Source organism: Pterocles gutturalis, unplaced genomic scaffold (genome assembly GCF_000699245.1).
Source record: "Pterocles gutturalis isolate BGI_N339 unplaced genomic scaffold, ASM69924v1 scaffold14073, whole genome shotgun sequence".
In the NCBI taxonomy this organism is placed as follows: domain Eukaryota; kingdom Metazoa; phylum Chordata; class Aves; order Pterocliformes; family Pteroclidae; genus Pterocles; species Pterocles gutturalis.
The window spans coordinates 134,971-151,313 of record NW_010120691.1 but is presented as its reverse complement, the minus strand read 5'-3'; the positions used below and the strand labels follow the sequence as shown (position 1 = coordinate 151,313).

The 16,343-nt window shown below is 40.2% G+C and overlaps 1 protein-coding gene across 1 annotated transcript in view; it reads left to right on the top strand.

Annotated features, from left to right (window-relative positions):
• The first annotated feature begins 1,257 nt into the window (after nucleotides 1-1,257).
• The window catches only part of ARHGAP28 (Rho GTPase activating protein 28), a 70,523-nt gene continuing 55,437 nt past the window's right edge, over nucleotides 1,258-16,343 (top strand). Inside the window, exon 1 of the mRNA XM_010076995.1 lies at nucleotides 1,258-1,393. Within this exon, the coding sequence (XP_010075297.1) occupies nucleotides 1,269-1,393 (125 nt within the window). The 5' untranslated portion in view covers nucleotides 1,258-1,268. The remainder of the gene's footprint in view (nucleotides 1,394-16,343) is intronic.

Below are 16,343 nucleotides of genomic sequence, written 5' to 3'. Positions count from 1 at the left end.
TTAATTTTTGTGCCCTTCAAAACCTAAGCTACTTTGCCAGCTTGAGAGACTGACAGTGTAATTTAGGCAGCCCTGTCGTAGTGCTGGGGAGAGCACCTTCACTCAAAGGTGAAAAAGGTGACAGGGATTTTGCACGGTACCTGTGCTGGGGACGCCTCCCGCAGCTGTGACAAAGCTGCACAGGGGCTGGCGTTTCACCCACGTGCTCACAAGGCACTCAGAGAGCTGTGGCTGAAAAGCAGCCATAGAGTAAAATTAGGGAACATCCTTCTCATGATTTCATAGGCAGGACAAGGGTTTTAAGAAATAGGCATTTATCAGAAACACTTCTTTTCAAAAAAAATTCCAGACACTGAAGAAATAGAAGAGGAAAATAAAGGACTCTCTAAGTTTTCTCATTTGGTCTACAGTTTTCTCTGAGTGTTACTCCAGAATTGGACCCAAATATTTTTGCTTGCTGCTTTGCTTTTGAGAGAAAACTTTTGATTATCATGCAAAGATCAAGCACAAGCATGAAAAATTATCAAGCATCTCAGGGTGTATTTTCTGGGATTACTCCAGATGAACACACACTGTTGTAAAAATTATTTGCTCATTTCCCAGCTCCCTTCTAATTATCTACACAGCCGTAACAGGCAAAACAAAAACTTAATCTCTTTTCAGGAGAAAGCGAATGCAGTTCCCTGTCACAGAAATGATCTGGCATGTAGGAAATCAAGGTTCCTGCTCCGTGATAATTTAAAGAGAGACAACTTGGTTTCTGAATCTCTCCTGTAAGTAGTTTAAATGTCACTCTCTGCTGTGCCAAACCACGTTTTGTGCTTGAGTAGTGCTCTCCACTCGTCCTGCTGCTTAACAGGCAAATAATTTCAGTTAGTCAAGCCTATTTCAGGAGCAGGAGGAGCATTAAGAAATCGGCTCTTAAAAGGCAAGAAAAAGAAAGCAAGGAAGAAGTTTTCCTGGCGGTCGCTTGGTGCCATGCAGGATAATCTCAGGTTTCCAGTTTCCTAGGAACGTAGTAACTTCCCCGTGGGTTGTTTTGTGGGCGGTGTTTTTGAATATATGCTAATTCAGCTTTCCTGACAGGGAGAGGAGACGTGTCTCAGTTACACGGCTCTCCTGACAGCAAACAGCGGCGAGAGGCTGCTCCGGAGCCAGGCCATGCGCTCGCACTCATGACAGGACTGCTCGCCCCCCCGTCAGGACCCGTTGGCACCCCCCCCAGTCGCCTTTTTCACCAGCAGCAGGGCTGACATGTGCCTGTGACCATGGAGATGAAGGACTCGGGCAGCGTGGTCCTGACAGCTTACCACCCCCACAGCCCGGCCAGGATCCCTGGCATGGAGCAGAGCTTTGTGCAGGACATCCCCCCCAGCCATTCGCCCACCAGCAGGTAAAGCCCGAGGGATGGGGACCGGTAACGTGTCCTGACTGACATTTCGCCGGGGTCAGTCATGGTTTTTGCTGACTCTGTGTCAGCCCAGAGCGTTTCCCGATCACTCAGACACTTGGCGAGCACTTTGCTCTCGCATGTTTCTTGCCCCCACCGGGGAAGTGATTCAGCCCGGTGCTGCTGGTCAGGACTGGGAGTGGGAAATGCAAGTGCTTTTTTTAAATCTTGTAAGTCAACAGATCAGGCCAGTTTCCTGCCCAAGATACTCAACAAGACAATCCCCAGGAAAAAAAGGACGTGAAACAGGCTTCTGCTCAGGTCGTTTAGGACTGTATTATGGAAAGCAAGAAAGCTAGAGTGACTGAGCCTGGTGCTCAGAAAGTTGATTCTGGCTTTGGTTGAGAGGATTATTTAATTCTTTCCTCATTCGCCCGCTATGTTAGGACCAGCCCTTGCCTTTTTGTGAAATTGCAGTTGCTGCTTTGCACACCCACATGCACACAATAGGAGATTGCATCGTTAAAGACTTAGTCTAAATAAGAAAATTCCTTTGGGTTGCAGGAAACTAAGTATTGTCTTAATTAATGCAGCCATGTGTATGTTTACTTCCCTGCCCCATGAGAATGAATGTATTTGCACAGTTCAAAAACAGCAGTTTGGGCAATTTTATTGTTTTAGAAAAATCTGACCTTTCTCCTAAACATATGTGTCTGTATTTTGCAATTTTCTGCAAAAGAAGTGGTATGAAAGTTCATACTGTAAAAAGTTGAAAGAAGTAGGAAATGTTATTCTATGGCTTGACTGAGAAAATGAGAACTAAAGTCTGAGGAAACTGTAGATGTCTGCACTCCCAGGAATTAAGTCTGTGTCTTCTCTTAAAAAAATAATTATATTTACTTCATATTGTTTATTTATAGCTTGATAGCTATTTTGTTTTCAATGTCATTATTTAGGTTAGCTGCATCTTCCTGTTCTTTGTGTATTTCCCTGGCTGTCTCATAAAGATAACTCCTTTGTTCTGTTAAACTGTTGTTTGAGAGCAGTACCAAAATACACAATTTCACAAAAAGAAAAGAAACACCGTCTGGGCTTTTAGATGCAGTAAAAATGGCATTTGCTACTCAAAACAGAGAGCAGTGGTTTGGCATTGGGTTACTAGGGAGTATGTCATTTCTTCCCCAAGGAAGAATGTTAAACCAAATCTCCCTTTGAGTCTGTGAGTAATGGAAGTGTGGTGTTTTCCTGTTTTTCTTGTAGGTGTGCTAATTGCTTTAAAATGCTCTTGAAACTTAAGCTCAGGGTGTAAGAGTGTTTAAATCACATACGTATCACCTAAGAAAAGCAGAAGTGCAAACTGCAGTTTCTTAAAGAAAAAAAACAAAAAGAGGATCCTGGCATTTTGATGAGGAACATATTTTGGAAGCTCCTGCCATGAGGCAAAGCCCTGTCTCTCTACATGTCTATGCGTTCATAAGATTTTGGTGCTGTCTCCCCTTTCTTGTCCTCAACTTCCTGCAGCTGTCTAATAGCAATAGCCAAATTCTGCCATATGGGCAGTCAGTGACTGTCTGAGTTTCCAAAGCCCGTTCAAGAGAGGGATTTTATTAACCCAGCATGCAGTCCTCAGGAATGCAGAATTCATGAAGGCAAATGCACTGAGCGTTTTAGCAAATGGTAAATAGGCTCTGGCTTAATCCCTACTTCATCTTCTAAGAACTCTTTCCTGGACTACATTTTCTATATGGCTTCCTCTGCCTCCATCCTAATGCAAGAAGCTTTGCTACAGACTCTGTCTGGTGTTCCTTGATCCCTAGGACAGCCACCCACACTACAGCATTCTAAATACTTGACTCTCCAGGGAAGTGATTTGAAAAAAAAAATGCAACAAACAGAGGTGTTGTCTATATTTTGTTTGATAGCAAAAGCAGTTGGGACCCAGAGCCTGACTTTCCTTTGAATTCAGTTGGGTTTAGTTAGTTGTAGCTCTAATGAAGTCCATGCTTCAGATATATATCTGTGAGTCTTGGATATTAGCCCTCCATTTGAGAAACTGATGACCAGTTCTCTCTAAGCTTGGGAATCAAGATCTTTGGTTTCCTTTCCTCTCCCCAAAACTTTTCTCTTTCTTTGGAGTGATGTTCTTTTATATCAGCAGAACAGCTCCACCCACCAGAACCAGGCTTGGATGTGAGTGTCTCCCAGTTGTGTTTTCTCTTGCAAACACTTTCACTTTGGGAACCTTCTAAGCAGAGGTTTCTCACAAAAAGGGGAAGCTAATGCAGCCTCACTCAGCATTAAACTGCTCTGCTTCCCACTATTTAAAAAGATGCTGATAAAAAAAGTAGGAAAGATTTAAGTAGTCATCATGAACCTCTTTACAAATGAGTAATCTTAAACACTCTTGCCAATCCAAGTCCACAGCTGAGAAGCCCATGGACACTAAAGTTTACACTAATAAAGTAACTTAGATGCATCAGACCACTTGCATTCACATCCATCTACAACTCGTGAAGGGCCCGATCAGGCAAGCATCCTGTGTGCATGTCCAAAACATACACTGGAAGTGCAGCAGCCATAAGTATTCATAAGCCCAGTGGGAGGACAGTGCATACAATCCATTACATGTTAGGGGGTATTAGCTGGTGGGCTGCAAGGAGGACAGGAGAATATGTGCTTTAGCTGCTTCGAATGGAAGATGCATCAGTGTGCAATGAAGGATGGCAAATTCATAGGTGTAAAGAAGTGGAGAGTAGGATGAAAGCTTGACTACATAGTGATGCTGTCATCAATCTGCAGAGAGAAATTATAGCTTTCACATTTACTGTTTGATTACATTAACAAAAAGGTTAAGAAGAGGGACCACTCACTCCAGCCATTTTCCAGAACAAGAGAGCATTGGGGGACTAAAGATAGCTATACTTAAGTATCTCCTCCTCAACAATCTACATAATTCATTTCTATCTTTTTCCTTTTGTTCCATCTTGCAGACTTACTTACTTTACCAGTTCCACACATGAGGTGAGCCCTGAAAAATGTACTGTTGAGTCTGATAGAGGTCCAGAAGTATTCTCCAGCCAAATCTTCCTTTAATTCCTTTAATGTAACTAGCAAGTTTATTTACCATTTTTCTCATGGAGCATTCAGGTCTGTTTACTTCACTTGTCATCTGTGTTACATGAGTGCAATTATTGATAGCATTTATATTATTCATATCTTTTTTTACTTATTGCTTTTGAGAACAAGGTATTGGAGACATCTCTTCTTTGCTTGGCAGACTAACTCGATAGCATGTGAGTATGGTTGGGAAGGTTCCTGTGCTTGTGGCATCCCCCACACTTTTTTTAATCCCATTTGTTAGAACTCAGACATCACAAGCTCCAGTACCAAACACCCCAGAATATCACACTATCCCTTTCAGTACAGATCCTGACTCAGTGCAAAAGTGAAAGTGCTGATTTATGTTAAGTAACGATCAACTTTTCTATCGTCACTTCAGAGAATGTAGGATTTTGTACACAAATACCGCTCCTAGATTATATAGAGGAAAAGTGGGGACACGGCCACATATTTTCCTCACATCTCCTTTTTATCCTGCTAGGAGAAGCCAGGAGGAGTTATTACTGTGCTCAGAGGAAACAGGCATGACCTCTATGCCAAATGGCCAGTGAGCTCTCTAAGGTAATTGTGCAATTAGGGGAGTAGAAAGCATTCCTAAGTGAGTCATGCCCAAGCTTTCCTTTACTCAAGTGTGAGAGTTAGTGAGTTCCTCGGCCCATTTGTTACTAGCGTATCTAGCAGCAAAGGCCTCATCCTACCCTGAAAATCACAGATATATGCACAGCAATGAGTGTCTTGCACTTATATGTGCATGAGATAATAATACAAAGAAATAAAAAGCACATTCACTGGATTTGTTCCTGCAGAATGGGTCTAGACCAGGTTTTAAAGGCACATCAAGCTTTTTATACATGGAATAAACATTTTTATAATCAATACTCCTACAAAAAGCGGTACATTTATTACCAAATCTAGAAGTATGCTACGTAAGTAAAGGACAAAGTGGATTTCAGTACCACTGAACAACACAGACAAAACCCCTCATAGCTCCTCCCCCAGCCAAGGGCAGGTCTGTCACTTCCAGTTGTTTTAGGGAAATGCCTCTCCAGTCTCTTCATGGGAGACATAACTCTCCGTCCTCCTGCTGTCAGGGGGTGACTCTCCATCAGGCATCATTAAACCATAGAGTCAAAAAGGAACAGGAAAATATTTTGAAGTTTCTATGTTGCCTTGAATTATCTGCTGGTAGCTTACAGGATCCTTGCTCTCCAACTCTAAGACTTGCAGATTTGGGGCCAATAGTAAAGTCATTAAACTGAACAATCATGGCAACAGATCCTCCTGCAATATTCATCCCCTCTTGCAAACCCCAAGATACTACAGAGATATGTCATGGTCAACTAAAGTGTCCCGAAATAATGACTGAAATAGAACTGGAAGAGGAGCCCTTATGCATCAAAATTTGTCTTGCTTTTATCCCAACAGAAGCAGATTTTATCACATTGAAATAAAGTCTGTAGGCCCCAAGGCTGGGTGATCTGGGTTTAATTTCTGTCAGTGCTGACTGAGCAGCTCCCCTGCTCAGTTCTATACAAGTGATGTCAAGAATGTCTTCTAAGTGATGCAGGATAAACAACCTTAACTATTTGGGATGTTTATCTCACTCTACCATAAACTTCCCCAGAAGGCAAAAATAAAAAGCTGGCTCCTTTTCCCCAGTAAATCTTGAAATGACTTGGGCCTCTTGCAGTAACTTGGACTCAAAACCTATGAAATTAAAATTGTAAAATATACTAAACATGGTAAAAGAAAACCCCACAAAACAGTAGTGTAGGAAAAGACTGTACTGGCACAAGTTGGACAAAAAACACATTTTGTGGAAAATACACTTTATAATTTCTAGTAGCTTTCTAAAATATTATTTTTAAAGGCATATTTTTTTATAGATGCTAAGAACAATAATTCTTTATAAGACATTTACGGGGGGGATGCGTATAACAAAGTCAGACAATAGTAGATATGCTTTTCCTGTAGGCTTTAGAAATACCTACAGAATGTCCTCTGGGAGCCTCAGTGAGGAATGTAGTATTTATAGCCAGTTCCTTATGTTATGGTTGAAACTAGAGTTGGCTTCTCTGGTTTCTTTTTAGTTTGGTGCTCCTGCTGCTCTCCCTGGTACCTCCATATGTAAAGTTGATGGAAAACATCTGGCACTGTCCCTTTGATCATTTTGTTTCGTTGAGCATTTAGCCAGCTGCCCCATTCATTTTTAACCAAGTCACTTATCTCTGATTACACTAGGGTTGGAGCTGCCTGCAAAAAACCATAAGACTTGAGAGCCCTGCGTGCCCTGCACAGACACCTTCAGATTGCATCTAGCAAACTGACGGCACTGACATTACAAAAAGCCAAGAGTCAAAAACCACAAAGTGTTATTTTTGCACAGGAGATCAAAAAAATTTAGTGTAAATGTGTGGAAAATGTGCAGTGGTGGGAACTGCAAGACATGACTATGGAACACTAGTGAAAGTCCTAGATAGGACAGTATCTGAAAAGCATCTGGTTAATAGAATCACATCCTGAAACAGTGCAGAGTATCCAGGGCAAACAATCAAGTCAACATCCTGGATTTTGGCTAACCACAATACTAGCAGCCACTTGGCCCAAGGCAGTGCTTTGATCCAGCTGGCCAGGCAGCACGGCGGAGCAAGGCTGGCAGGCAGCACATCCACCATCAGGGTGGGACCATGCTCTGTGCAGCCTTCAGGTCCCCCCATGATGGGTGCATTAAAAGAGCACAAGAGGGAATCCAGGAGAAGAGTGCCCAGAGTCATGTCCCAAGCTGGTGACTGAAGCCAGGCATCCTATCTAGGATTGTGCCCCCTTTGCCTACCTCCTTCTTCCTCTGTCAGCAGAAACAGCCCCCATGATGGTCTTCCAAGTCCTATTGTATGTGCCACTCTGAAGGGGGTGGGAGGAAGAGGGGAGCAAAGGACAGAAGGACCATCTTCACAGGTATATGACCTGATTCTCCTCTTTGTGTGTAAATAAAAGGAGGTGGAGTGAGAAAAGAAACATCTCCTAAAGGACCTTGGTGTGGTGGGGCCATTTACAGTCGACCCCCGCGTCCCAGCAGACATATGTGGCACTGGGTTTTGGAATGGCATTTAAGTGTTGATTTAGAAGTCAAAAGCTGAAATGAAAAAGAGTCCTTGTCATCCTGAAGGACTATTTTAGCAGAGGTCAGCAGAACTCCTTGAGTTGGCATCCCTTGTAATTAATGCAAGGGAAAGACTGATGCTCCATGAGGGATCCCTCATCTCTGTAATTCATGTCTTCCCCTGCCTGTGTCTATCAACTTTCCAGACACTGCTGGAGCCTCTGATCTCTGAGAAGCATGGAGCAAACACTGGAGCAGGGACCCTATTATCAACTTGCTCATTTGAAGACCATTATGCTTTCTTATTTAGGGTGCTACATGTAATACTTGGCTACTGTGAGCCTGTGGGATTTTCATATGTGTGAAATCATTCAGTTTAGGATATACCTAGAAGGCAGAAGAAGGCTGAACAAAAGAGAAGCAGAAATCTGTGCTACTAAGTGTTGCCATTATTGAATTTCTACCTGAGGACTATACAAGCCTTTTATAACATTTCTTTCTGTAGAAGTTGCTCTGAGCATATAATGAGCAAAATGATTACCATAAGTCTTTTTGTGTAAAGCAGAAGAGCCCTACCAGTGCAGAGAGACAGAAGGGAGTATATATGGAAAACCTATACTAGATGTAGAAGTCCAGCTGGGTTGACATCATTTATCAGCTGAAAGACAAGTAAAGCAAGAGGCAATCTGAGGAACTGTGTTTCAAACATCTGTGGGCAAAACCTCAGGACATCAGACATTAAGTCACCCTCACAGTTTGCTACCAGAAACAGAATAATCTCTAGATCTTTAAGTCCTCATATTTTACTGCATCTGATCAGAAAAATCCTTCCCAATGGACATATTTGGGGAGCGAATAACAAATATATACAAGGCCTGAATTTCACATACTGAGTAGTAGGTTCCTTGCTAGCTACACTCCTGCAGACATCAGAGAGTTTGCAGTTACCTAGACTCTGGGTTAGTCTATGCAACCTCTAGGTATGGTGATGGAGAGCATCCTCCCTACCAGTTTCTCTTTCTCTGGCTAATAAAAGCTCAGAATTAAATACCTTCTAGGCTTGTTTTCTGGCCCAATGATGATCATACCTAGTAGTCAAGAGGGAATCTAAAAGTGAGAATATCAGATCCTTTCTAAGGTTAACATTACTATGAGAGTAAGAGCTGGATAGTTGCAGCATCCAATCTAACAAGAAATGCTCTGTCTTTTTTCTATTCCAGTCTAATAAAAGGTCAAGAATAAATCCTGGAACATCAAGTGAGATATGAGCCTTGTTTATACACATGGCCTGAGTTAATGGATACTTAGGTGTAGTAATGGAGGCTTTACCTCTGAATTCAGTGGAAATGGGATCAAGCCATCAGAACTCAGAATTTTTGTCAATAACTTTGCTTAATGATCTGATTACGCCATCTCTTGTCTCAGCTCAAGCTGACTTCCTATTTAACAGGATTATTGCAGAATAAGACATCAGTATGATGTCTTAGATAATTAAAACATAATGGTGCCTAGGCTTGTCTTCCTTTTGCAATACTTTGCTCCATTACTCAAATATTTTGAAAGGTCGAGTTCTAAATATTTGTCTGTATGTATCAGAGAAGAATGTAAAATCTTTGCTGTAGTTACAGGTGAAACATGGAGCAGGGAAACCTAGGGCATTCTCTGAAGATGTTTTGCAGGCTTGTCTGTCCTTGGCCATTTCTGGGCCAGATGGTGCCCAGACCATGCATGAGCAAGGAATTGAAAGGAAACAGCAAGCTTACCCTGATGAACAGGGACAAGGGAAGCCTTTGTATTCCAGCCGCAGCAGGATTTCCTATTGAAAGTGCTCACTTTTTGAAAGAGGGTGGGCAGAAGGAAGCAGGGACAACTAGCTAAGCACACGAGAGGGGTGTTTTAAATATGCAGCAGTCTTTAGTCTCCTACAGAAACAATTGTGTCCACCTTGTGTAAGGTCCTTCTTCCATCTTCCACTCAGAGGATGCATTTCCCCATAATACACAGTGATCTGCTGCAATCCCTAAAGCTGCCTTGCTCACTTTCTTCCCTCCTTCTCTCTTTCAACTAGCAAAAGCAATTCAATCATGGGAACTTAATTATAGCATTACCGCAAGTGTGAGGTTTCTGGAAATACTGATTTATTCTTATTTACATGTGTGTACAATACGCATAAGTCCGTAGATGGAACATGAAACTTAAGGCTACCCATGGGTCACTGGTAATTCACAGAATACACAGCAATCATTACAATGACTTAGACGACAAGTCAAAAGTTAACTGGAATCTTCTTCAAGTGTATTTCTTCAAGCCATCTGTTGCCTCTGATGAAGAGTGGCAATTAAAAATAAACAAACAAAGGAACCTACTGTGTCAATTTTTTTAAAAGTCTTCTTCAACATACAGGAACATTTGCTGTATTTAGGAAGCACACTACAGATTTTTGGGAGGGACATTGACTCTGCAGCTGTTTTGTGTGGTCAAGATGCATTTCATTCTTAATGGACTCCAGCTCTTAGGGCTTTTTTTACGACTTAGCTAAGCCAGGCCTGAAGTTAACTGTGCCACACTCAGGAATACAGTAAGACTATGCAAACCAAACCAGCTTGCCTCAGTCTACACTGAACACAAGTAAATCTGCAGTTAATTACGTTACGTGCCATGCAACAATGAGTCACTGTAGTTGAAAGTAATCACCCATTTGTATGGGGAGTTTACTGTCATAGAATGTCCTTGGAGGCACATTTTCTCTTTCCAGATTCAAACATGGGGTATGATATTCATGTGGGTAATGGGGATGTCTATAATTAACACTGTTAGTACTATCAAAAATTCTAAAGTAAGTTGCACTTTTCGCAGTTAACCTTCTTCTACTTACATGGAGACTTACTGAAGCAAGAAGGAGGTATATCTTTTTATTTAATTCGCAGTCCCTTTTTTTTGCTGTCAGACACAGAGCACTGAAATTTGTGTATTACGCATACGCAAGGCCCCGTTGTGACGCCTGTATTTTGACACCTACTGAAAATCTATATTACAGGCAAAAATACAACAGTGGAAAAATCAAAAATTTCAGTCTGACCCTATAAGGTTTAACAGCAAGGTAATAAATCCACGGCTTTAGTGAATTTCATGATTAACAACTGCAACACAGGAACTCGGGATAAGTTTTTATGGGGTGGCTGCAAACAAATCTGACCTCCCTTTGCCTGTGTCCAGGAGCTGTGTAGCGATGTTAGCACAGCATTTTGCCCAAACCAATAACCAGGCACAGTGCTGCACTGACACAGCTATTGGGCTTCTGGCCAGGGGGGGAGCCTGTGCCCAGCCTGCTGACACAGCTGTAGGTGGAACCTTGAAGGCTGGAATTCAAAGTGTTTAGACTAATGCTTCAGGACTGATAAGAAAAAAAAAAAAAAAAAAAAAGGAAAAAAAAAAAAAAAAAGGTATGTCTTTTTCCAAACAGGCCACTCTGCTGATTAATAGGTTAAGCTGGGTATTTTCAGGTCTAGATATTTAAAGTAAATAGGTGGAAAGCCATACTGCATTTTTCTCCAATATTTTGCAGACTGGAGGGGAAACATTATCCAACTTACTTGAACCCTAAGAGAAAATCTCATTCATTTGTGCAAATGAGATTCCTACCAGAGTAAAACGCACGGAAAAAGAGAAGCTTATTGACAATGCTATGAAGGTATTCATCATCTGAATCCCTGCAGACCCCAGCAGAAGAGTCAAGAGTACAGCCGGGAGCCAGAATTAGTCCTGATGAATACATTTAAGAATAATTTAAATTTTTATTAGGTTAGATTTTTTTTCCCTAATTTAGCTAATCCATGTAAAGAGCAGAGTTCTGATTTTGCTAGAGAACAGAGCCTAAAGTATCTTTTATTTCTTAAACAATAGATAGGCCAGTCAGCCTGTGACTATCCATTAGAATCTCTTTTCCAATTAAATCTCATCAACTGTATCAGGAATATGATGATTTTCAGAGGATGAATTGAGCCACATTCAAACACTGTAAATAAGGTTCATAACCTTTATTCTTGAGCTGTCAGTTTAGCCTTTGGTGTCTGAATCATTTCATGGCATTGATCTAGGGCTAAAGTTATGCTGAAAAAGACACTGACCACTGCATAAGTAGGTCGAAAAACATAATTGAACAGTTAGCTGGGTATATCTGCTGAAAATATGTCTGCAATTTTGTGAAGGAGATGGTGTTACTAAGAACAGATTGGTTTCCGAGGTTGCCTTGAACCCAGCCAGCTGTAGTTAAACCCTCAAAGGCTGACAAAGTGCATTCCTAATTATATCAGTGGAGTGGATGACTAGATTAAGTTACCTCTTTTGAGACTGTTGGTGATGAGTTTCCATCACTGGGATAGATTTTATATTTCATCCAAGCCAAAGGGGATCTCAGGGTGTGCAACAATAGAAATGAACCAAACACTGAAATGATATGCATCTGTGGGGTTACCCTAAAGCCTGCAGATATCCACATCCCAGGTATCCCTGCCCATGGCAGAGGCATTGGAACTAGATGATCTTTAAGGTCCTTTCCAACCCTAACCATTCTATGATTCTATTAATCCATTGGACATATCAGTAGCAATAATATTTGATAGGCAAACTTTGAAGACTTAAAATAAATTTAAACTTAGTATTGTATCATCTCTGAAATTAAGTAAAGCAGCTTGCAACAGGTACCAGAAACAGCCAGGAAAATAACAGATAGTGGCAAGAGTTTTTCTAATATCTTTACAGAAAACGTGTATTTATGGCTTTGGCCATACAGGGTATTTATGACCATCTTCACAGGGTATTACAACACTCACTAACATCAATATACTTAAGCAATCAGTATACCTGAAGATAATAAGCTCAATATTCATTCTTCTGTACTTCTTCGTGATCTACATTTAGTTAAAAACTTAATACCACTTTTCCATCATTTGTGGCAACCTATAAAATTAATAATGCCCTATAATGTGGTTACAGCAGACCAAATCTAGCATCTCCTGAAGATCACTTGAAAGTGATATGTAGGTCTCAGGATTAAACAACAAACAACACACACTTATGTATGTTGAGAGGAGTGACATATTCTTTCAGAAGGGAAGGAAACTTCTTAATCTTCAATATCAGTTTTACATTTGATGAAAAGAATTTGCACACTTTGCAAAACTGCTGCTGTGCATTTCATGTTTGGGAGACATAAGGAAAAATCCTTTTTGCTTAAGCTAGCATTTCTGCCCCCATTGGCCTTTCTGACATCTAAACATTTAACTACCTAAAGCCAGAGAGACGATACAGTGCTCTGTACATGTCACCTGGAAAATCCTGTTTAGAATTACATGGTGTGACAGGCTGATCAGATAAGTCATGTCTGTAGAGAAGATGTTTGTTTTAACTGTTGAACTGTGGAGGTTATAGAGAGTTGAATCTTTAGATTACCAATGCAATTGACATCTCACAACATTTAAGGTCAGATCCAAAACTCCTCTTGGCAGCAGTAGACTTTGGGCTTGTCTCTAAAGACCTAGATGTCCCCGCAACCAACTGTATCCTTGATATACGTTGCAGTGCTTCTTTTTGGTCATTCATGTTATTCACTCCATTCTCTTATTTAAAAACTCTTAAAATCCTCACAGGGACGAATCTGTTATTGAGTTTCTCTGTAATTACATTTCTATTGAATCCACTTTGTGCTTTTATTTGACTTTAATAAAAAACAATAAACTTAGCCAAAAGCTACTGAACTACACAGGAAAGATAATTGAGCGGGGCAATTCTGTAATGGTCACTCATGATGGAAAAACTTAGCAAGTTCAATGGGATGTTTTTCCTATTAGATTCATCATAGTCACTTTTTTGGATTGCCCTCAGAGAAATATACTTACGAATGGAAACATTATCACAAGTTAGCACTGGACCCCAAAATCCAAACAAAACAATGAAGTAACCCAGACTTTCCTTCCTATTCTGATTGCATCACTAGAACCACTGCCTAATAAAGGGATTTTGTTTGAAAAAACTTCCTTCTGTGTTTTTTACAGTGCTGAGTGTCTGCATTCCTGTTCATTTCTATGCTTGATTAGCTGAAATCAAATACAATGAGGCAGATCTTCAAGCAGCTATAAAAACTCAAAGTGAGCAATACTAACAGCAAAAATTATTCTACATTGAGATCTTCATGGGAATTGCTGTGCAGAAAGCAAAAGCGCTGACACAAAATCATGTACGTGTTCTTCCTTTGTGCTATTTTGTCATTATGCACCTGCTCAGAAGTTTGCTCTTTAGCAGACTTCAAATAGGCGCGTGGACAGGTAACAAAGGATGTACTGTTTGTGTCTCTGCCACATGCACAGCTATCCTCTGGCCAGCAGCTGGAAAGAAGTGTCTGGATTTTAAGAAATTCTGTAAGTATCAGGCTGTGGGATTTTTATCTCTACCCGTGATAGTCTCTATGATTTTGATATTACTTTTGACTTTTGATGAGTTAGTCTTTTATGGTTTTGCAATGAGTCCTATAGAGTTGAGTATGTAAAAGGTATTTTGGTGTTTGGAGTTGATGTTGTACCTTCTAGGGATGAATCACTAAATTGATTCCGATCATAGACATAAATTTAAATGAATAGAAATATGTAATTTTTGGGTGCCTAAGATAAGAAGATTAGTGGAGATTTATGTCATCCTATCCATATTTTCAGACTGTGTAGCTTATCTAATGATAAAATAAAATAATACAACAACAAATCACAACCCTAACCAAGGAACTTTCCAATCTTTAAAAGAATCTAAAGGAACTCAAAAGAAAACTCAGAATTTAAGGATAAAGTGGCAATTAGTTAAGGAAATAGAAAGTACACAAATAAAAAAAAAACATACCTAAAATCTACTTTTCTGACAACCATGCTTTCATGTGAATGCTTTTTCTAAGCAGAAGAAGGGTTTTTTTGCATTTGTCTTGTCATCAACAAAAGCTTGGCTAATCACTCTTTGAAAATGAGGAATGTTTGACAGCATTGTAAGAGTTCTCATTGAGTAGTTACACTCTTCCATTACTAAGTAGTAAAGTGAAGGATAGACCAAAACCAGGATGAAAGTAGATGAAAGATCATGCAAAATTCCTTAGCTGAAGATTATTTTAAAAGAATCTTGACTTCAACATTTAGTTTTGATGTCGTGCTTTATTTAATCACTGTTTTAATCATGCACTTGTTGAAATCAAAGCCGTTGAAAAGTGCTGCAGTTGGATTATATGTAATAGGAAGTTTGTGACTAGAATATTAAATACTGATTGTTGAAATCAAAATAGTTACTCAGAAGTCTAACAAGTAACTGAAACACACTCATGTCACTAGGCATTTCAGCAAAGAAAGCATAAGAAAACACATGTTCATAGCAGATATGATGGGAGAAAATTTTTGAAACATCAAGTCTGTACATTGCCTTGATGCAACCCTTGAAATTCCTGAGGTCAAATTATCTACTACACTGTATTTGAGCTTTGACTATTATCCTACACAATATGTAAATAGGAAAGTCCTGCTTCCCTGGAAATTATGATAAGAGAGTAGCTTCTTGGTTAGCTATGACCTCATGCTACGATAGAATGTTTGCCTAAAGAAAATGAAATTAGTTTAAGAAACCAATCAGATAATATCTTGTGTGGAAATTCTTGACTTATGCACTTCTACTGTCTGTACCATAGAAAGTTTTCTGGTTTGCTCTGTTTTCTAAGCACTTTGAACATCTTTTGATGAATGGGATGGTTTTAACCCTAATGACAAGATAAATTATGAGAGCAACTTTGTGTCTCCTTTGAGTTGCTGTGGTTGTCCTAATTTTCATTGGACACAAACTTCATCATAAACTTATTTTTAGTAGCACTTGCCCTGTGTTTCCTGCAGTGGTTGCTCAGCCTTATTCACACATTATTATTCATATTTTGTTTCATAGAGAAATGTTCTATATACAATTGTTGAATTGTACTTTTGTCGCAGATGGACATCTGGGGGAATTAATTGTGTTGTTCAGTTGCTTATGAAGGACAGACACAGGTGACTTCTAAGCTTGATGGTGGGATGTGCCAGGGGGTGCTCTGGGGTCCTTCTGACTGATCTCCCAGCTCCGATTGTTGCCTCAAAGTGTTACAGTGACACCATAAGTCTTCCCTTGTCATTTTTCAGAACTGTAGCTCAGTAGGAGAACCAAAACAAAATAGCTGCCCACAGACTCATGTACCCCCTGAAGCCGTGACAACTTCATCTATATGAGCATTTTCTGGAGGAAACTTTAGAGGAATAAGCAGTTCACAAATGCAAAATGGCTTCGTTTCAGTTTGTTCCTTGTTTGATCACAAGTTATTGTCAAATTCCCACCAAGGCCATAGGTGCTGTCTCGTAGTCAGCTATCTCCAAACTGCTTTCATTCCTTCTTAGTCTCTTAGGACTCAGACAGACAAGCAAGTCGTGCTGACTTAACAAGCCATCACTTACACACTGACCTTTTGTAACTGTCCAGGGACCTGGGCTCAGCACAGGGCAAATAAAAAAAGTAACTTAACTCGGCTTTTACCTCTTTCATGGCAGAATAACTCTGAATTATCCCATATTTGCCATGGATTAAATCTTCACATGATTTTTAATATGGCTCAGTTGCCAACCAGGAACTTTTCCAGCAGCAGCAATAACTTTATTTGTGTTAGTTCTTAAAATGACGTGCATCTGAAAC